Raw genomic sequence first — 23,885 nt, forward strand, 5'->3', positions numbered from 1 at the left:
CTTGATTTCTTTCCAACATTTTCAGGATATCCGTGGAATATTTTAGCTATCCATCTGCCTTCCCTCATCCTCAATCCATAACCAATCCATCTTCTCTTCCTAACATCCCTTTCTTTGATGATAACTTTAATTCCTGGTCTTTTTTGGAGTTCTTCATTGCGTATATGTTGCAGCCTGTTTGCACCTATCACTTATTTCTCCAAAATTTTAAAGGAGCTTCAGCTTTACTGAAGGCAGTCCAATCTCCTGTTCCACTCTAGACCCAATTCACTGTCTTTAGTATCTGTCTCAGGTATACATATTAGAGAAAAGTTTTGTTTTAGGGGTTTCTTTTTTAATAGGTAGCTTTTATTTTAACATCACCTACATTTTCCAATATGTCTCTCCATTTACCTTTCCTAGAATAATTTCCCTGATAAAAAAGAATAAAAAAGTTGAGCAAAGGTTGAGCAAAACTGATAAATCCATTAGTGAGGGCAGCTATGTGGCACAGTGGGTAGAGCACCAGCCCTGAAGTCAGGAAAACCTGAGTTCAAATCTGAGCTCAAACACTTAACACTTCCTAGCTGTGTGACCCTGGGCAAGTCACTTAACCCCAATCACCTCAGCAAAAACAACAAAAAAATTAAATTAAAAAATAAAATAAAATTATATACAGCATTCCAATTCCATAGTTCCCCACCTCTGGGAGAAGAGAGGAATGTCCTTTAAGATCAGTCTGAACAACTTTCTTGGAAGCAATTTTAGTCACTAGTGGTCAATCACATCTCCAGGTCAACAGTCCTCTTAACATCAAGAATTTTTAATAATCCTCCTCAATATGCATATAAGCAATGTGCACTTTCATATTATGGGTAAGGATTTGCTCAAATTTATTTCCTGATCAGCTACCCTTACAGATCCAGAACTACCTATTGAGCACTGAGCATACATATCAAGATCTCAGTCAGCAGAATTCAGAAAAATCTGCCGCTAATCTTTTTCTATTCATGGTTATAGAATCTCAGGAGAAGAAGAGATCTTCTAAGTCATCTAAGTGAACATAACCAGCACTTGAACAAGAATCCCCACTATAGCTTACTACCTACTTCCTGGACAACACATCCCACTACTAGAGAACCCAGAAAGGTTTGTCCTACCTACTACCATTCACATTCTGCCAATACTCAACCCTTACCACGTGCCTTCTCTGCTTATATGTCCTAGCTGCTAAACAACACTAGAGAAAATCACACGACTCTGCTGAGTCCACTATAAATTCATGATGCTAATAGGAGCCTGACTCTATTCCTACATTGCAAAACTTATATTCTTCCCTGTTTGAATCCTCCATTCCTCTAAGCAAATGTTCCAGATGTTCTTCTCACTCTCATCTCCTACTTTACTGAGAAAATAGAGTATCTGCCATGAGATCCCTCCTTTTCCCTACTCCATAGCTCAAGATCCCTCTCCTTCAAGAACTTGCTTCTTTAATCATTCCTTTTCTCATCTTTTAATCTCTATTTACTAAATTGTCTCTCTACTCTCTAAAACTATGGTATCCTTAAAAAGCTTACACATAATTCTACAGTCTCCCCACCCCACCCCCAATCTACTGCTTACATCTCTTTATTTTTCACTGCCAAAGTCTTAGGGAAAAAAAGCCTCTTCACTCACTACCATTTCACCCACTCAATTCTTTACCCCTTGCAATCTGGCTCCTAACTTCATGCAACTGAACCTACTAAGTATCAAATCTTTTTTTTTAATTAAAGCTTTTTATTTGCAAAACATATGCATGGGTAATTTTTCAACATTGATCCTTGCAAGGCCTTCTGTTCCAAATTATCCCCTCCTTCCCCCACCCCTTCTCCTAGATAGCAGTTAGTCCAATTCATTAAATATGTTAAAATATATGTTAAATCCAATATATGTATACATATTCATACAGTTATCTTGCTGCACAAGAAAAATCAGATCAAGAAGGAAAAAAAAACTGGGAAAGAAAACAAAATATAAGCAAACAACAACAGAAAGAGTGGGAATGCTATGTTGTGGTCCATACTCTATTCCCACGGTTCTCTCTCTCAAAAAGTAGAACTGCTTTGAATCTTCTCATTGCTGAAGAGAGCCATGACCATCAGAAGTGATCATTGTATAGTCCTGTTGTTGAAGTATATAATGATCTCCTGGTTCTGCTCATTTCACTCAGCATCAGTTCATGTAAGTCTCTCCAGGTCTCTCTGAAATCATCCTACTGGTCATTTCTTACAGAACAATAATATTCCATAATATTTATATATCATAACTTATTTAGCCATTCTCCAACTGATGGGTATCCACTCACTATCAAATTTAACAGCCTTCTCTTATAAGGCTCTCAACCTTCTTAACTTCTTTGCAGCTTTTGATACACTAAACTGACTCCTTCTGAGACACAGATCTTCTGGTTTTTCTTCTGAGTCTCCATTGCTGGATCACCATTCATCTCCTATACCCTTAACATGGATATCCAAGAACTCTACCCAGGAACTTCTGTACTCTCTCCCTTAAAGTTTCCATCAGTTCCCATAGACTCAAGCATCATCTTTTAAAACCTTTTTTTTTACATTTGTTTTTAAAATTTTTAGTTCTAGATTCTCTTCTTTATCCCCACCCCAGCCTCCATTAATAAAGCACATGTGAAGCGATGCAAAATATTTCTTTAAAAGTCATGTTGTGAAAGAAAACATGGATTTTGCCCCTAAAAAAGCCCTCAAGAAAGAGAGAAAAACAGAGACAGACAAAGACTAAAGAGAGAAAGAGAGAGAGAGAGAGAGAGAGAGAATGCTTCAATTGTATTAAGACACAATCAGATTTTCTCTAGGTATGGACGGTATTTTTCATCATAAATCCTTCATAGTAGTTGTGAATCATTGTATTAATGAAAATAGCAAAGTCATTCACAGCTCATCTTCCCAGAACATTGCTATTACTCTGTACACGGTACATTTCACTTTGCCCAAGTTCATGTGTGTCTTTCCAGGTTTTGGTGAGAGCACCCTGCTCATCATTTTCCACAGAACAATGATATCGCATCATAATCACATGCCACGATTTATTCAGTCATTCCCCAATTGATGGGCATCCCCTCAGTTTTCAATTTTTCTACATATAAATATTTTGATTCAAGCATCATCTGGATGCAGCTGCGCTCAGAGTCTTAGCCTTAAGACTCTATCCTCTCCTAGACTTAGGAGAGGATATCAGTTATATGGTGGTTATCTCCACCTACGCACCCTATAGATATGTCACACTCAACGCGCCCCTAATGGAATTATTTTATTTTATTCCTCCCAAACTTGGACCTCTTCTAAACTTTTTTGCTTTCAATAAAAACATTACCATCCTCCTGATCATCCAGCTTCATAACCTGAGTCATCTCCAACTTTTCCCTCTCCCATACTCCAAAAAGTCTTATTGGTTTGACTCTCACAATATCTTTCTCTCATCTTCCTCTGCTCTCTATTCACTCTCCTTCGGGTTTTTTTATCACCTTTTATCTGTTCTTCTCCAAGAGCGTCTTATTTGCTCTTCCTGCTGCTTGTCTCTCCCATCTCTAGTGTAACCATCACACAGATACCAACATAAAATCTAAAACAGAGATCTGACCATATCACTGCTCTCCTCAAAAATCTTCAGTGGCTCCCCAATTGCCTATAGGATAAAGTACAAACATGTTAGCCCAGCATTTAAAAGCATCCACAATGTCTTTCCCACATATTATCTCAGTCATTTTTCAAGGTATTCCTTTTCTTTCTTTTTAAAATTTTTTTCATTTATATATATTTTTATTATTATAGCTTTTTATTTACAAAACATATGTATGTGTAATTTTTCAACACTGATCCTTGCCAAACTTTCTGTTCCAACTTTCCCCCTCCTTCTCCCCACCCCCTCTCCCCTAGATGGCAGTTGGTCTAATATATGTTAAATATGTTAAAGTATATGTTAAATCATGGTAGTCGTTTTCATAAATTATAGTTGTCATACTAGTTTGATAACTGTTCCCCAAAATCAGCATTTACCACTTTTGTGCAATCACAAAAGCTGTCATTTGCACACCTTTATATATGGAATGAACTCTCTTCACCTCTCAGAACCTTTAAGTTTCCTCAAGACTCACCTCAGGTATCACTGATGAGGTCCTGGGTAAGTAAGCAGGTGGAGTTGACAGAAAAAGTCTGAAGTACTGATAAGATTATAACACTAAAGCAGGAAAGGCTGCTGGGGATCAACTCAGCCTTACAGTTCTGCCCCTGTGGAGGTTTTGGGAGATCCCACCTTACTCTAATCAGAAAGCTAAGTCATGATGTCAAACCCTGCCCCCTTCCTCCCACCAAGGTTAAATTTCCTCTATAAATCTGACCATAGGCTATGCCATCTTTGCTGAATTTCTTTTGGGTTAGCCCACCACAGTATTTACAGGGGTCTTTCTCCTTGCTATAGTTAACTAACTCTTTTAGGATGCTAAACTCCTCTATGGATTTAGCCTGCCAGTCAATGGTGTAATCCCACCTCATGGCGTATTTCCTTTTTCCTGGTTAATTATGAGTTACACTGGGGAACTTGTCTTTTCCATGTTAATGGTTAAAATCCCTTTCCTTGCTAACTATATGCCTTCCCAGATCTATTTCATACTTACCACTGCTGGTGTCTATTTTACCTCTTCATTTTGTCTGTAACCTCTTTTCATAAATAAAGGTACTTTTGGGCAAAAATAAAGCCCTTGTGAATTTGTCACATGACCAAACCCCATCATTTAGGTCTTAACCTTATCACTGGCGCTGGACCTCAACCTCACCCACTCCTACCAAAAAGAAAGCCTTCCCTGACCCCGTCCTAAATGCTATCTCCCTCAATTTTCCCTGTACCATAGTTGTTTGTATCCATATTATTAACCTGCCCTTCTCCTTTAGGATATAAGGTCCTCAAGAAAAAAAGACTGTTTTATTGATGTCATCGTAGCACAGTAGGGGACACCAGGTTTGTTCAGTTTCATTGAACCAAAATCTATCTCTCTGCAGCTTCCACCCAATACTCCAGGACCAGGCAAGACAAACCTGGCCTCTCTTTCACAGAGCAGCCCTTCAAAGGCTAAAAATGTTCAGACTCTTGGTGTAAATCTTGCACTTGTAATTTTGGGATTTTACCTTGGATGGTCTAAACGTTACCCCCCAATACAAATTAAGTAGTTGGATGTTCTGCTTATCTTATCCACATTTCTCTTTAGGAGAATTTATTTTCCTGGAATTTTTTTTTTTTTAGGGCAGACTGGGAAGGGAATCTACTTACAGAGAGAATTTATTTGAAATTTGCTTTATAAGAAAATTTTAATCATCCAATTAACAAAGATTGGTACTATATGCCAGGCATTGAGGATGTCAAGAAAAAAACAAAACAGTGCTTGCCTTCAAGGAGCTTCCTTCTTGTGATAAATAAAACAAGAAAGAAAGGCTAAGAGAGTCACAGAGCTGTCCAAAATTAATGAAGTTTTTTTCATCAAAATTTTTTTTCTGCTTCCTTGAAGAAGGGAGAGGCTATGGAGGTAGTTCACTGCATAGTACAGCAGGATTTTTTGAAATATTGGTTAGTTTTGCCAAGTTTTCTTCCCATCTTTTTTTTTTTTTTTCTTAAATCATAAGGAATCCTTATCTTGGAGGGGTTGGGGAAAGAATACATTGGGAAATGTTGGGAATATCAAAACAGAAGATATCAAGAATTATTTCCTAATAAATACATTATGAGAGACACAATTCTGGTATATCACAGTCAAGGATGAGAAAGGCTTTTTTAGGCACTGCTCTAAAGTCTACAATTCCACTAAGTGTTTTTTTTTTTTTTGTTTGTTTGTTTGTTTTTTGTTTTTTTAATCAAGGTTTCCAGACTCTCTAAGGCGTCTCCATGGGATAAGGTGCGAAGGAGATTTTGGTGGAAAGCCTTCTTATTCATAGGGATCCAAGTAGCTTCCTTTCTTCCATCAGCCCCATTCCCAGCCTTGTGGGGACCATCGCCAGTTGTTCTGACTGCCACTGGAGTCTGCTGACTCGGGAGAAGAGTAAGGTGGATGCCTTTGGAAAGGTCTACCACTTACATCCAATTATTCACAAGTCATACTGGTGCTGATGTCATGGGTCCTCTGAGGATGAAGGGCACACAACAAACAGCCCTGTCATAGCTTTCACATCACTGTGATTTAGGATTTTAAAAGGCAGCAAGATCTGTTCTGCTGGTTCAGCATGGGGGGAAATTACTTTGATTTGTCACTCTGGATAAATTCTTTAAATTCTTGGAGACTCAGTTTTCTTATCTGTGATCCTATGACCGGATGACATCTATAATCAGAGAGAGAAAGACAGACAGAGGAGAGAGATGGATAGAGACAGAGAGAGATAGAGATGGGGGATGGAGAAAAGGAGAGAGACAGAACCACTTCTAAGCTGTTTTCTGTTGGTTTTTCTGGAGTCAGTTTTTTTTTTTTTTAGCTTGTTCTGCCTTCACTGGTCATCCTAGATTTAAAGATTAAAAACTTACCATTTTTTCAATCAGCTGGTAACTGCTGCATCTCTTCTAAAGGGCCCTTGCCCATCTTTGAGACACAACAAAACCCTGTTCACTTTCTTTTCACATGAAACCCTTCTCCACTTTGACTTGAATTCTTGTTTTAATCATTGCACCACCATTCACCCCATCACCCAGACCTCCAAGCTTGGTACTATTCTCAGTTCCTTAGGCTCACTCAAACCCTCACTAATCTAATCCACTTACAAATATTGTTCAAAACATCTTACTTCTAGGTGCCCTCTGCCCTCAGCCACCACCTGAAGTCAGGCCTTCCTCACTTGATAGCCTTCTCCCTGGTCTCCCTTCCTCTGATCCACTCACAAGTCTTCTTAAAGCTCAGGTCAAACCACGCCATCCCCCTCACCCACTCAGGGAATCCTAGTGACTCCCTATGATCTTCAGATTCCATTTCAAACTCCTCTGGGGTCATTCAAAGCTCTTCACGTGCTGGCCCCTTCCTCCGTCCTAGTCTTCTTACACTTTACTGTTCTCCATGTGCTCTGGCCAACTGGACATACCGAGTGTGCAACATTCAGTCCTCCCCTGTGCATATGTGACTGTTCCCTGTGCTTGGAATGATCTGTCCCCTCACCTCTCTCTGATATCCTTTTTTTATTGAAGTAAGTTTATTTATTTTTAATACACATTGCTTTATGAATCATGTTGGGGGAGAACAATCAGAACAAAAGGGAAAAACCATGGGAGAGATAAAAAAAAAAAAAAAAGTGAACATAGTGTGTCCTGATTTACATTCAGTCTCCTTAGCTTTTTTTCTGGATGCAGATGGCATTTTCTGTCCAAAGTCTATTGGTATTGGTTTGGATGTCTGATTTCCTTGAAGACTCATTTCAAATCCTACTTTTTGCAGGAGGACTTTCCCATTTCCCCCCTTCCTCAGCAGAGGCTAGTGCTTTACTCCAGGGATTACCTTCTATCTAGTCTGCTTATATTCTACATATGTCTAACTATTGATTACTTATAGTACTTATTATTATAATAAATATTTGTTAACTTATTCATTGATCCATACTTGTGGCGACTCTATCCAGGGCTTGCCCCAGGTCTCTAGTCCAAGTAATATTCATATGGTCATAAAGCTTGTTGGTGACCAAGCCAAATCTGGCCCCCAAATCTCCTAAACTCCTAGTTCTATTTTTTTTTTTTTTTTTCTGTTCTTCTATGTTCCTTCTTCATTTGGCATTTACACCTCCAGCTAAAAGGTTTTCCAAGCATAGTCTATCAGATAGTCCATTGATTTCCCCTGGATAAAATCCAATCATAGAGTGTTTTTGGAACACCACGGGTACTTAACCTTCTGTTTCCATTTTTTAAAAGAGCCAAGCAATTTGCATGTTTATCACTGGGGCAAATAACATTGATTACATGTTATGGTAAAAGCATCATTACACACAGTCCAGCACCACTAACAACAGAAAAGTCTCCCTTAGGAGTCTTTTGCAGGAAGCAATTGCAACTTCCTTGAAGAACCTGAATTTCCCAGCTCTACCACTTACATTTTCCTGGGACGTATATATGTGTGTGCATATGTATTTGTTTATGTTTTTATGTATGTGTTTATGTACATATGTGTATGTATTTTTGGACAGCTAGGTGGTACAATGGATAGAGCACTTGGACTTGGATTCAGGAGATTTCCTGAGCTCAAATCTGGTCTCATACATTTACTAGCTGTGTGATCCTGGACAAGTCACTGAAGCATGTTTGTCTCCCCTTCCTCAGTTCTAAAATGAACTAGAGATAGACAAACCATTCCAGTTTCTTTGCCAAGAAAGCCCCAAATGGGGTCACAAAGAAAAGGACATGATTGAAACAGCTGAACAAAATGTATTTGTGTATATCCACATATAGGTAGATAATATTGATATAGATATGTATGTCCATATTTATAGATGGATATATATATGCATACTATATATGTATACAGTGCATATGACTTTCACAATGGAAATAAAAAGAACAATATGACAAAAGCTTGACTTTGAACCTAATATAATTATAATGACCAAGGATTGGCCCAGGAGAAGAGATGATAAATATAGTTCTCTTGCTTTTCTTTACAGGAGGGAAGGAGAGGTATGTGATATTATATATACTAGCAGTCTGAGTTGATGCAATGATATGTTTTTTCTCTCTCTCCCTACAAGGGACTGACTTGCCAGGTAAAAGAATAAATATATTTTGGAAAAAAAAGGATACCATAAAAACAAAATATATTAATAAAGCCAATTTTTCTAAGGAATTAAATATGCAAATATTCAAATGCATTATTGTCTCTGACAGAGGAGATGTTAAGGGTTCTCACATCTGGTCTTTGTGTCTCAATAATTTCAAGAAGACCTACACTGTGACTGCAGAACCCAGACAGACCAGCCACTCGCCAGAGACAAAACAGCTCAGACTCTGCGTTCCTGAGATTTTTTTTTTCCAGTCTCAGTTAGTACTTTAATGCCATTTTAATATGTGGTGGCTTTATTTGGTATCTAATGAAACCAACAGAGCGTGAAAACAGGCACACGAATTGGGAAGATAATGAGTCGGTGAACGGCTGCTGCTCGTGGGCCTGAATAAGGTCCAGTGCTTAAGGTAGAAAGAATAAACTGTTTCAGAAGAGGTTTTCATTAGCTTCATTAGAATGGTCATCAAATGAATGATTTCATAACGAATCTAATTAACTAAAGAATGTGCAAGAATGGCATATTCTTCCTGCTAATTGGGTCCTTGGATACTAAGGCTTATATAGGCACCTAAGAAATTCAGGGCCAGATACACCCAAAAGGAAACTTGTGGGTGGGAAATACAGTAGCATTTTAAAAGATTTTATGATAAAATTATCTAACACAAGATAAAGAACTTCCATATTCATGGACAGAACGGTCTCACGACATTTGGAAGATTTATTTTCAAGTATTATAATGGAATTCAGATATTACCAGATTTTCGAAACCACTTTCTTTAAAGAACTGTTTTAGTTTTTTTGCGGTGGCAAGGAATTGGAAACTGAGTGGATGTCCTGTCAATTGGGGGATGGCTGAATAAGTTATGGTAGATAAAAGTAATGGAATATTGTTCTATAAGAAACGACCAGCAGGCTGATTTCAGGAAAGCTTGGAAAGACTGACATGAACTGATGCTGAGTGACGTGAGCAGAAGAACCAGGAGAACACTGTACATAGTAATAAGATTAAATGATCAACTGTGATGGACTTGGCTCTTCTCAACAATGTGGTGACTTCATATTTAACCTGTATTGGATTGCTTATTGTCTTGAGAGGGGAGAAAACTTTGAAACAAGGTTTTACAGAGGGGAATGTTGGAAACTATCTTTGCATGTATTTGGAAAAATGAAAATACTATTTGAAAAAATAAAATAAATAGGAAAAAAAAAACCAAGACAATCCCAATAGACTTGAAATGGAAAATGCCAATTGCATTCAGAGATATTGAATGTGGATTGAAGCATGGTATTTTCACCTTTTTGTTTGTTTTTTTTCTTTCTTGTGTTTTTTTTTTTCTTTTGGTCTGATTTTTCTTGTATAACATGAGAAATATGGGTCAGAAATTAGGGTTATAAAAATCTGTATTTGAATTCTGCCTCATCTGAACTCTGCCTTATCTATATAATCTTCAGCAAATCTGTCTCTGCCTCAATTTTCTTTCCATAAAATGGAGATAATAAAAGCATCTACTTTGTAGGATTGTTGAAAAGATTCAATGAGATAACATGAGATGTCCCAAAAGCCTTAGTTCAATTTCAAGTTATTTTGAGGGCACCTTATAAAGGCCTTGAAAGTATTCCATAAATGCTAAATATTATTATTGTAATTATAATCAAGACTTCAGTAGTTAAAGAGCAGTTTGGGGTACATGATTTTGATGTAAAAAACAAAAATATTAACAAGACAGTTTTTAAAAAATGATATAAACACATGGCACCAAATGTATTACCTTTACTCAATAAGTGCTAAATGGTAAAAATCAAATAACAAGAAATAAGCCATGAACAAAAACAAACAAAATTCTTTGTGATGATCAATTCCTGATGAAGATAAAGATGAATTACTGCATAGTCTTCTTTTCTTACCTTAGGGTAGGGGAAGACAGAAGAGAGGGGGATGAAAGGAAAGACTTAATAAAAACCCAAACCTTCAGATAACAAGAGACAGCCCTCTTACATCTTTTTTTTTTTATTATTATTTTATTTAATAGCCTTTTATTTACAGGATATATACATGGGTAACTTTACAGCATTAACAATTGCCAAACCTCTTGTTCCAATTTTTCACCTCTTACCCCCCCACCCCCTCCCCTAAATGGCAGGATGACCAGTAGATGTTAAATATATTAAAATATAACTTAGATACACAATAAGTATACATGACCAAAACATTATTTTGCTGTACAAAAAGAATCTGACTCTGAATTATTGTACAATTAGCTTGTGAGAAATCAAAAATGCAGGTGTGCATAAATATAGGGATTGGGAATTCAATGTAATGGTTTTTAGTCATCTCCCAGAGTTCTTTTTCTGGGTATAGCTAGTTCAGTTCATTACTGCTCCATTAGAAATGATTTGGTTGATCTCGTTGCTGAGGATGGCCTGATCCATCAGAACTGGTCATCATCTAGTATTGTTGTTGAAGTATATAATGATCTCCTGGTCCTGCTCATTTCACTCAGCATCAGTTCGTGTAAGTCTCTCCAGGCCTTTCTGAAATCATCCTGTTGGTCATTTCTTACAGAACAGTAATATTCCATAATTTTCATATACCACAATTTATTCAGCCATTCTCCAACTGATGGACATCCATTCAGTTTCCAGTTTCTAGCCACTACAAAAAGGGCTGCCACAAACATTCGTGCACATACAGGTCCCTTTCCCTTCTTTATAATCTCTTTGGGATATAATCCCAGTAGTAACACTGCTGGATCAAAGGGTATGCACAGTTTGATAAAGCCCTCTTACATCTTAACAAAACATCCTGGGAGTACCCTTTTCCTAGGCTTTTCTAATAGGGAAAAAAACTTGGATGGCTTTTTTCTTTTAGCATCTCCCCTAAAATCCTGGCTTATCAATGCCGTTAAAAATCTATCAGTTTTGGTCTATTCTAGGCAAAGATCTCTGGCTCCTTTTCAAACTGACCTGTTTCAATATCTTTCATATCCAGGCTCTAAAACAGGACTTCTGGATAATTCTAGGCTATAAGCCACAAGTTCAGCAGAATACTGGCAATCAAGAACCTCAAAAGCTTTTGAAAATGAAGGCAGAGCTATCAGGACCCATAGGCTGAGTGAAAACAGTTTAGGAGCATATACCTGCATTAGAATTTAAAAGACAACTCTATCCCATCTACCTTTTATGTGTCTGTCTTTCTGTAGCTTAATACTGTTTCTGTGGGTTTAGTTAGTTGGAGCAAGGAGCAGGAGAAGGGAAGGGAATGAAAAGAAATCCTTAAAGATTGACCCAAATACAGTCTGCTTTTCAATGCTAAAAGCTCCAAGCAGGAGTCCAGAGTCATTTGCACGGTGCGCAGGTCATTTCTTAACATTCAAAAAAGAAACCCCTACGCAGAGTGTATATATCTTTGTCTATGTGATTTTTAGAATCAGAAAAGGCCATTTAGTCCATCACTCTCTTTTTTTAGATGAAGAAACTGAGATTCAAGGAGCAAGAAATTACTCACTCAAAGACATTAGCTGCAGAGCTAGAACCACAAATCAAATCTCCTAGTGTTCATCTCCAATCTTTCTTCAGAAATAAAAGAATATACTCTTGGTCTCTCTGCCCATCTCTCCCTAGTCATTAAAGTGATTTTCCCTTTTTTTTCTTAACAATAGCTTCTTATCTTCAAAATACATGCAAAAATAGTTTTCAGCATTCACCTTTGCAAAACCTTGCGTTCCAAATTTTTCACCCTCCCTTCCCCCATCCCTCCCCTAGACTGCAAGCAATCCAATATATGTTAAACATGTTCAATTCTTCTAACATTTTCCCATATTCATCAAGCTGTTCAAGAAAAATCAGATCAAAAAGAAAAAAAAGCAAGCAATCAACAACAAAAAAGGTGAAAATACTATGTTGTGATCCACATTCAGTCCCCACAGTCCTTTTTCTGGATACAGATGGATCTCTCCAAGTGACTTTCCTAAAGAGCAAGTCTGACCATATTCTGACTATTCAATCAATTCCAGCATCTCTCTGTCACCTCCAGAATCAAATGCAAACCTTCTGTGTGGTATTCAAAGCTTTCCTAACCCAGTCACTTATTTTTCCATTTTCTCCAACCATCTACTCTGTGATCCAAAGACAGTTCTCTGTGATTCGTTGAACCTAACATTGTCTCTGATTCATTTCTGATTCATTTCAGTAAGGCTTCTTAGTGGATGCTCCCCAATCCTCGAACTCTCTTCCTCCCCATCTCTTCCTCCTGACTTCCCTTCCTTCCTTCCAGTCCCAGCTAAATTCCACTTTCTACAAAAAGCCTTTCCAAACTCCCCTACTCTCTGATGATTTTCTCCATTTGATCTTGTATATGCTTTTTTTTTGTACATAGTTGTTTGTATGTTGGCTGGAAACCAGAAGACCAGAATCTCTTTTCTCTCTAGTTCTCATCAACCCCACTCTTCATACAAGCATGGAGCACCAATCAATCAGTCTCCACCAAGGAGGATAGTAGTCTATTAATAGGCTTTGAGGTTTGGGTTACATGTATAAAAAGTGACTTCAACCGAGCCATCTTGTGCTAGCTTCTAAATACAATCAATTTTATTCCAATACATTTAATTTGGAAAAAATGATAGCGTCAGTTGAATACCAATTGTCTCCCAGTCCTTGACTTGTGGATGGGACGTCTGAGGAGATGATGTCTCAGTACAGTGTTGGAGTTACAACCTTTGAGCTGCTCATCTTCCCACTTTTCCTCAAGAGTAATTACCCTTGAGTGGAATGGTTGCCTTTATTTGAAGGAGAATTCCAAATTTATTCTCATTCTAGATGCAATGATCCAGGAATCCACAAGGCATGATGGATCTCAGTCTGTGTAAACTGAGGAATTCAAACCAGATGGATTCTAAAGTTCCTTTCAGCTGTAAATCCTATGAAGTCACAAAATGCTGCTAAATGAATGAAATACATACAATATGAGAAGGAAGGAAGGAAGAACTAAAAGAAGGAAGAGTGAAAGGAAAAAAAAAGAAGAGGAGAAAGAAGGAATAAGGAAGAGAAAGAGAGGGAGAGAGAAGGAGGGAGTAAGGAAAAGAGGAGGAAAAGAAAGGAGAGAAAGGAAGAAAGGAAGGAAGAAGGGAGGAAGAAAGGAAGAAAGGAGGAAGGAGGAAAAGAAGGAAAGAAAGAAAGAAAGGAAGGAAGGAGGAAAAGAAGGGAGAAAGGAAGAAAATGTTCATTTCTTCCCCATCTTTGTTTAATGATTTGGGATCATGTTATTCCCAGAACATCTTATTAATTTTACACATCAAATATTTTTAAAGTTATCTCCAAATAAACGTTGTTTTCAGTGATATTTTCATAAGATAAGAAATAAATGTACTGAACATTAAATTTATGGGATGATAGTGGAGAGATAGAAAGAGACACAGTGAGCTGTCCCACATATATCAAACAAACCTCAAAAAATCTTCCAAACAGATCTAGAAAATATAACAAACCAAATTCTGATGTGGAATTCCAATTAAAAAATACCCACAAGTCATTTTTTCACCCTAGGTCAACAGACAGAGAAGCCTGCAGACCCTGAAAGCTGGATCATTCACTTCCCAGTTCCATATCACAGATCCATGAGGAGGGAACCTGTACTTAATCAAGGTGAGAAGTGGTGGTTCTGTTATGTTGATGATTTTTAGAGAAAAATAGAAAGAAGAAGACTAGGAGACAGGAATAAGGGAAAGGGCGATCAGGAGAAATTATCTTCATAATCAGAATGGGCAAATAAGCACTTATAGGATTGGGGAGAGGAGGAATGGCTGACACTTGATTCTCATCAGAATAGTCAAATAAGGAAACACTATACTCACAGAAATCTGGATACAAAACCATATTTCACTCGACAGAGAAATAAGAAGGAAAAGGGAGAAAGTAGAAGAGGGAACTAGAAGAAGGGGAGATTAAAGAAGAAAATAGTCCTAAACAAAACACACTTTAAGGATGTAGAAATGTATTTATAGCTCTTTATGAGATTTCAAAAATAAGGGAATCTGGATGGATGCCCATAAATGAGTAAAATACTATTGTACTAAAAGAAATAATGAAGGGGATAGCTTCAGAGAAACATAAATAAATGAATATAGACTAGTATAAAGTGAAGTGAGCAAAACCAAGAGAGCAAATTACACATTGACAATAATATTAGAAAGATAAACAATTTTAAAAGATTTGGGTAATCTGATTGGCATGATGACCAACCACCATTCCTACTGATGATGAAGCATACTGTCCCCTTCCTGACTGAGGGGTGAAGGACTCAAGTACCAAAGGAAAAATATTTTTTTAAGATGACCCATGTAGAAATTTGCTTTCCTTCATTGTAGATATTTGTAATAGAAGTTTTGTTTGTCTTTCATTCTCAGTGGTAGAGTGGTAGAGAGGGAGTGAGAGGAAGAATAGGTGAATTTTTGCTTATTGAAAAAATTTATTTTTTCAATAAGAAAAAACATTACATTTATGGACATAGGATAATATGAGTTTTCTGTTTATTAAGCTGTCACTTGAAGTCCGGAAAATTTCCCAGATGCATTAATTAAAAAGAAAATTTAATATAGACTTATAAACAAGAAAAAAATCAATCTCCCAATTTCCATCTTAAATGTTCTCATGAACTGAAATTCAATTGTTTGTTTAGATTCAGATATGTGATTTCATCCATGTAGGAAACTCTTAGGATAGAAACTGCACAGTAGTGCAGATCAGTAATTTGCTTATAATTTAAAATTTTAGTAAATTGCTTTTATTTAGTAATTGAGCTGTCTACACTCACAAATCCTAGAATTAAGGAAATTCAAAGTTTGAACTCTAATATTGAACAAGAATCCTTTCTACACATAATCCAAAAAGTAGTCTTTGACCTGAAGAATGATAAAGAACCAGCAGCTCCTGAAGTAGTCCATTCCACTGCTGGACAGTTCTAATTGTTAAGGGGTTAAGCATTTAAAGCCCCTCACCTACCTACCTTTCTAGGTTTATTGAACATTGCTTCCTTTCGCTCACTCTATGGCCAAGGTAAACATCCAGATGGTAGTTCCTCAGACATGGGATTCCAACTCCAGGGGGCCCAGTGACTGGGATGCTCTCCCTCTTCTTGGAAGCCTTCATTGCAAGTTCTGTTCAAACACTACTTCTTCCAGAAGACCTTTCCTAATTCCCCCTTATGGCCAGCGCCCTGCCCTCTAGAGAAGTTATTTTCTTTTTATAGTTGGTGTTTTGGCAGTTTCCACTTGACCAGGCCCTTCCTTAGTGATTTCCTGCCACTCCACAACTGCTGGTTCACGTACCTGAGTTCTCAGGCCAGTAGTCCTTACTACTTTGCAGCATCCCTGTCTGTCACTAGCCGAAGGGTCCTCCTTTACAAAAAAAATTGTGGACTTGATAGACATCAGCAAACATGAATATTTCCAGATACAAAAAAAAGGAAAAGAAAATTTTATACAAAACAGTGAATTTTTACCACTCAGTTTTTTGTTTTGTTTTGTTATAGGAAGGGTAGCTAGATGATGAAATGGATAGAGCATTGGTCTTTTTTTTTAATTATAACTTTTTATTGACAAAACATATGCATGGGTAATTTTTCAACACTGACCCTGGCAAAAACTTCTGTTTCAACTTTTCCCCTCCTTGCCTCCACCCTCTCCCCTAGATGGCAGGTAGTCCCATACATGTTAAATGTGTTAAAGTATATCTTAAATACAATATATGTGCATATATTTATATAGTCATCTTGTTGCACAAGAAAAATCAGATTTAGAAAGAAGGTAAAAATAACCTGGGAAGAAAAACAAAAATGCAAGCAAACAACAACAGAAAGAATGGAAATATGTTGTGTACCACACTCATTTCCCAGAGTTTTTTCACTGGGTGTACCTGGTTCTGTTCATTGCTGATCAATTGGAACTGATTTGGATCCTCTCATTGTTGAAGAGAGCCAGGTCCATCAGAATTGATCATCATATAGTATTGTTGTTGAAATGTATAATGTCTCCTGATTCTGCTCATTTCACTTAGCATCAGTTCATGTAAATCTCTCCAAGCTTCTCTGTATTCATTTCTTACGGAACAGTAATATTCCAAAACATTCATATACCATAATTTATTCAGCCATTCTCTAATTGATGGGCATCCATTCATTTTACAATTTCTGGTCACTACAAAGAGGGCTGCCACAAACATTCGTGCACATACAGGTCCCTTTCCCTTCTTTAAGATCTCTTTGGGATATAAGCCCAGTAGTAACACTGCTGGATCAAAAGGTATGCACAGTTTGATAACTTTTTGAGCATAGTTCCAAATCGCTCTCCAGAATGACTGGATCCATTCACAATTCCACCAACAATGCATCAGTGTCCCAGTTTTACCACATCCCCTCCAACATTCACTATTGTCTTTTCCTGTCATCTTAGCCAATTCGACAGGCGTGTAGTGGTATCTCAGAGTTGTCTTAATTTGCTTTTCTCTAATCAATAGTGATTTGGAACACTTTCATATGAGTGGAAATAGTTTCGATTTGTTCATCTGAAAGTTGTCTGTTCATATCCTTTGGCCATTTATCAACTGGAGAATGGCTTGATTTCTTATAGAGTCAATTCTCTATACATTTTGGAAATGAGGTCTTTATCAGAACCTTGAATTGTAAAAATGTTTTCCCAGTTCATTGCTTCCTTCCTAATCTTATCAAGCATTGGTCTTGAAGTCAGGAGTACTTAAGTTCAAATCTGGCCTCAGATACTTAATACTTCCTAGCTCTATGACCTTGGGCAAACCACAACCCCAAAAGCCTCAGCACAAAATAAGTATGTTATAGGGAATGGGGTCAGGTGGGACAACTAGCCAATGATGGCTCAGCCTTCAATATCTCAATGGAGGCTTGTTGACCCGAGTTCTATTTCACAGAAGACACAAGTATCCTCCAACTGTTTCCTGTCCACCAATTTTATTGTGACAAAAAGTTCTTTAATTGGTTAATGGGCCAGAACTGGGGGTAGGGGGGGAATCAGATGAATTTTTTTCTTCTTCCCTGATGGCAAGTGAAGCAAGACTTGCTGTGAACCTCCGGGCTGAGGGTGGGGAGCGGGAGAACCTTCAAGCTCTCTCTCCTATCCAGCTATTATGTTTCCATGAATATGTGGCATTTTTGTTTCTTGTATCTTTGCTTTCCTGATTTTGAATAAGTGAAACTGAGACCTGCAGAAGCCTTTAGCTTAAAAAAGTCAAATCTCCCATTGCATCTAGGGCCATCTCCAGTCATCCCGATCTCTATCTGGCCACTGGACCCAGCTGGCTCTGGAGGGGAAGGTGAGGCAAGTGACCCTGTACAGCCCTCCCTCACTTAAATCCAGTTCACTTGTATGTCATGGCAGCACGTCCCTGATAACATGGTACTCCTTGAGAACAAAGGACAAACAACAAGAAGACATGGAATGGACCGATTACAACCTTGTACACTTCAAAAGGTCAAAAGAATAATCAGAGTTCTCCATGGCAATGGGAGCTGGTAAGAGTAATAGCAAAGTCTAACAAGGCAAACCAATAATGAGACAAGACCTAAATAACTAAGCTTAGTAGTTAATGAATATAGCAAGTGAGACTCTTATCTCACCAACAAGGAGCCCATCCATCAGTTTTATCATAACTAGAAGTGAACTGAGTAAAGAAATGTTTTATAACAATTCTTGTTACATCTGAGTCCATTTTCCTGAGGCGACAAAGTGTATAGAAGTCAGTTGTGATGTTTCAGGGACTTCATTAGTAAAGATTCCTTTGTAAAAGCAAATTTATTTTAATTTCTTAATTGATTGAACTAGTAATTGAACTGGAGAAATACATCAGATGGGGTCTTATAAACAACAGTATTAGAAGACCCTGGAGTCCTGAGGAAAGAAGTAGCTAGCAATGGAGACCTGATCTGTCCATCTAAATTGGTTTGAAAAAATTCTATGTGGTACAGAGATGTGTGTATAATACATATATAACACATAATATATCAAATGCATATAAATTATATATACATGAGTGTGTTGCTTTGTCCTTATTCTTGAAGAAGATGTGAACTTGAGAAGGTGACACTATAACTTACAAGTGATTTAGATTTAAGTGAGGGAGGGATGTACAAAATCATCAGCCTTCTTCTCCAGAGCCATTAGGGTCCAGTGGCAAAATATAGATCAGGACAATTGGAGATGGCCTCAGGTGAGTGTATGTGTGTATTATTATATTATCTCATATGTCATTATTAAAAAAACTTTTAGACTTCTTTATCCCAATTTGAATTTCCTTTTATTCTCTTGTGTATTTTTTTTAATGTTTTATTGATGGGCTTTTTCTTAATTTTCTTCTTTTATCTATATCACCCTCACTACTTCCACCAAAAATAAACCTTTCCTCGTGACAATAAATAAAGCCAATCAAAAAAAATTCAGACATTGGTAGTTCCTGTATATCTTATTCTGCATCTACTGTCTACTCCTATCTGCCCAGAGGTGAGAAATATGTTTTATCATTAGTCTTCTGGTGTCTTATTTCTTCTTTACATTATTGAAGTGACTATATACCCCGTTCTCCTGATGCTGCTGATTTTGATGGATTCTGTAACATGTCTTCCCAGATTTCTGACTATTTTTAAAATTTTGGTCTTCTCTGATAGTGCAATAATGTGCTAGTATTTACATTTTCTCATCTCAAGTGGCAAAAGATGAAATCACAGATCCTGGCCACAATAATAGCAGCATTCAGTTGTATAGCATATATTTTATAGTTTATAAAATACTTCATATACATTATTCTCATGTAACACTACAATTGTGCTCATTCTCCCAACCTGAACTGATATCATAAGTTGTGTCTCCAATGGGGGCTGCTACTACAGTCAGATTATGGTTAACACTATTTACAAGCCCCCACCAGTGAGCTCCCCCTTAACAATCAGCCAGAAGATTTAATTAATTCTTTAGCAAAGAAATTTACTCATTTGGCATAGGAACAATAGTCACAAAGCATTTTCCTCTAAACAAAGGTTGTGCTTTTCCATCAATACACATAGACAGGTAATTGAGGAGGGGGGAAGTAGTGACAGATTTAAAGTACAATTGACATACACAGGGCATACACTTGTCAAAGCAGCTTACACCTAGGACCTCAATGTCCACTCTTTCTCTGGGTGATTCTCGTGAAGTTCTCGTGAGATGTGGTAGTAGTGAGGGACAAGCTGCTCCTGTGCTCAGCTAAGCTAACTCCTTGACGGGCTGGGGAGCTCAATCTGCTGCCGGGTTCTCCTTCTGAGCTGGCTCTTCTCCAAGTTCAGCTGCTACTGGGCCAGATGGGATAGACGGTTCGGTCACTGGACAGCGATGCTACCGAGCTATTGATAGAGTACTGGACCAGACCGGGCCCAGATGGTCACTCGGTGCTGGCTGTCAGACAAGGGCAGGCAGTTTGCTCCTCTCTGGGTGTGGTGTCTCAGATGAATGGGTCCTTTGGATTCACGGGGCTCACTCCTTGATTGGCAGCTGTAGTCTTTGTCCACTGGCCCAACTGTGCATCACTTGGCTTTCTTTATCTGGATAAAGGGGAAAACCCAGTGAAGAGAAGCCATAATGTATCAAAATTTTGGTACTTGTAGCCCCTAAGTAGAGATCCAGCCCCCCAAAAGTAAGTTTGTACTTAGAATGAATTTAAGAATTTATGAGACTTGGTTAAACAAATTGTTTACAGGCACATGAATGGAACAGGATCTTACTGAGCCATAAGAAATGATGAATACAGAAGAACGTGGAAAGATCTACATGACTTGATACAGAGTGAAGTAATCAGGGCCAAGAAAACAATATATATATAGTGACTGCAACAGTGTAAATGAAGAAAACATACACACACACATCAAATGTTGTAAAAGTATAAAGAACAAATATGGCTCAAGAGATATGAGAAAACACTCCCAACAATGCAATATTGTAGCTCTCTCACTTCCACAAAGGGAGAGCTACAATATTGCATTATTCACATCTTTTTTAGACTTTTCAACATATTAATCAATTATGTTGATTGTTTTCTTTTTTGTCTTAAAAAACACTATTTGTTATATAGGATGGTTCTCTGGGACAGGAAAGGAGAAGGGACATGGGGGAAACTGTGGTCATGTAAAAATCAAAATACATCAACATAAACTTATTTTTTGAAATGCAAAACAAAGAATGAGACCACCTGGGAATTTTTTTTTTTCAGATCTACAATAATGCCACATAAAAGTTTGACAAGGGATCATGTTATTTCTTTCAGCAAGCATTCAACTGTTCAATCTTTTCTCTAATTTCTATTTTTTGTCCCAGTATGTATATGTGTGTGTGTGTGTGTGTGTGAAAGCTGCAGAAACAGTACAAGAGCACCCAGATTTTTAAAGAATTCATCTGTACGTGTTGTTTTTTTCCATTTTGACAATAACTGCCTTTGTGATATCACAGAATCAAAGAATGTCAGAGCTAGGAAGGACATTATAGGGATTACCTTGTCAAACTGTCATTTTTTTTCAAGTGAGGATGCTAATATTCATAGAGGTAAAGTGGATTGTGAAAGACTGGTATATATATGGAACAATGTTTAAAGTGCTAGACACCTTGAAAATAAGATCTGAGTTTGAGTCCTGGCTTATGTGGTGCTGACAAGTCCCTTCCCTCCTTTTTTTTTTTTAATCTATTAAATCGGAATAATAATAACACCAATTTTGCCACAAGGAAGGGAATCAGGAGGGACAATGTACATCAAGCACTTTACATACTTTAAAATGCTATAAAATGCTATCCAAATGCTAGCTAGTCACTGGGTCAGGACTCAAATTCAAGACTTCAGATCAAAGATTGAAATCTGAGCTCATCAAGAGACAGAGCCATTTAACTAGGAACACTGGACAAATGACAAAAAACAAGTTTTCGAATCCATTTTGTACATCATGATTTGAATATGAGAAGCAATTAAGACAAATTCAGCTAAAGAGAAGGAATTAGTTACTACCATGATTCACAGATCAGTATTACTAATAAATATAGTCTTATAATTATATGTTATATACTAATATATAATATATATAATTATAATAAAAATTATATAATAAATAAGCAAAAACTAAAATTCTATAGCCCAGAAGTAGCTGACACAATGATTCATCCAGCAGTGATTGATTACATATTTGAATATGAATTTGGAGACCCATGTTAGTAAGAAACTGCTAAGTTTGAGCTCACTCCTCCCAGAAACAAAGAGACGAGGGAAGTGTATTTACTTTTGTGTTGTAAATATTCCTCTTCTAAAAGTTGTTATATAAAATGTTTAAATGGAACTGGGGCATTAGGAACTAGCAACAGTCACAAATAACTGATAACAATAGGGAGAAACTTACCCATAAGGGAGGGTTAAACCAGTGACACTGAAAAAAGGTACCACAAGCCTTTAAGGGTACTTCTAGGATCAGGAACCCAGAAAGAAACACTTGCTTTGGGGCAGCTAGTTCCTATAGTGGATAGAACACCAGCTCTGAAGTCAAGAGAACCTAAGTTCAAATCTGACCTTAGACCTTGACATTTCCTAACTATGTGATCCTGGGCAAGTCACTTAACCTCAATTGCCTCAGCAAAAAATCCAAAAAAAACAAATAGAAAACTTGCCATATCAGAAATAGGGCAAAGCATGGTATTGTGGAACAAGTGCCAAGTCAAAAAATTTGAATTCAAATTCCAGCTTTGCTGCCCATTTATTATCTAAATAATTCTAGTCAAGTGATCACTTTATAGGGTCTTAGTTTCTTCATTTATTAAAAAAAGGAGAATTAAACTAGATGGTGTCTAGGGTTGCTTTCAGCTAGCTGGCATGCTGGTAAATATTTTAAAATCTAGTGGGAAGGGAGGAGAGAAGAACATATACATGATATGCTTTTAAGTTTAATCTGCACTTAAGAGATTTTCTTCATCACTTTCATCACAATCAGCAAAACAATAAATCAAGCCCTGATTCACAGCATCCAACATTTAACAATCAGTTCTTCCAGTCTATTCAAGCTAGCTCCAGCACACCCTTGCACTCAGCTCCAAATCTGATTCTATGACACAAAGAACTCTCATTCAATGAAATTTGGGAAAGAAGAGTGCCCAAAATGAATTCTCAAAAAAAGATTAATCCAGAGAGAATTACATGTAAGGAGAGAAAAGATAAGGTTTCATCCCTATAAACAACTATTCAATTACACAGAAGTTATTTTATGAAGCTGTTCTATAGCTGGCACTTTTTAAGGTAATACTACAGCCAACCACACAAATGTATTTCTCCCATTGTAGAAGTCAGTGAATTTGTCTTCTCCTCCTCCCACCAACTCTTCACATCAGAGTAGGAACAAGGTGTCTGGCAAGTGAGAAAGAAGTGGTACCCGAGCAAACTGAAACAAATCCTTCGGAAGCTCCCCCTCTACCTTCAGACAAATCCTGACATATTTCTTACCACAGTCACGGTCCCTTCTATCATGTTGGCTGAGGGAGATGAGGGGAAGGAATTGTCTATGTGTGTTTGGTTTTGATAAGACTGATGATTTCTTTGGCGTAGGGAATTGCCAGTGTGGAAATGCCTTGTACCAGTACAGTTCAACTTTGCTTTGCAACCTAAAGCCTGGGGCATTGTGGGTTAATGATCTGCCCATGTCAGGCAAGAGACCCAAATCTAGGTTTTCTTCTCTATCAACCAATCAACATCTTCAAGGTATTCATAAAAGAAAATGTGAATGCCATATGGCCCAATTAAAACAAAAAAGAAACATGTGGAACAGAATGTGAGAAACAAAAATATATTAAAATTCTAGATTTCATTTATTAATATTTGGGGGCAAAAGTTAAAAAGTTAACACAATAAAAGCAATCAAAGCAGTTGGTGGGGGAAAGCAATTCGAAGTCATTAAAAACTTCATTTTAGAGGTTTGAGATATGAAAAGAGAGAGTAACTTTCTTCCCTCCCCCTAAAGAAGAAGATATAGAATAAGTTGTGTCCTGTAGAAAGTATAGATGGGAAGGGAGCATAGAGTGCCAAGCTTGGA

At 37.4% G+C, this 23,885-nt stretch overlaps 1 protein-coding gene across 1 annotated transcript in view; it reads right to left on the reverse strand.

The window, feature by feature from the left end:
• Window positions 1-19,120: 19,120 nt before the first annotated feature.
• U2SURP (U2 snRNP associated SURP domain containing) overlaps window positions 19,121-23,885 on the reverse strand; it is an 87,696-nt gene continuing 82,931 nt past the window's right edge. Inside the window, exon 28 of the mRNA XM_023500789.2 lies at window positions 19,121-20,375. Coding sequence (XP_023356557.1) covers window positions 20,372-20,375 — 4 coding nt within the window. The 3' untranslated portion in view covers window positions 19,121-20,371. The remainder of the gene's footprint in view (window positions 20,376-23,885) is intronic.

The sequence above is a fragment of the Sarcophilus harrisii genome, chromosome 3 (assembly GCF_902635505.1).
Source record: "Sarcophilus harrisii chromosome 3, mSarHar1.11, whole genome shotgun sequence".
Lineage (NCBI taxonomy): Eukaryota > Metazoa > Chordata > Mammalia > Dasyuromorphia > Dasyuridae > Sarcophilus > Sarcophilus harrisii.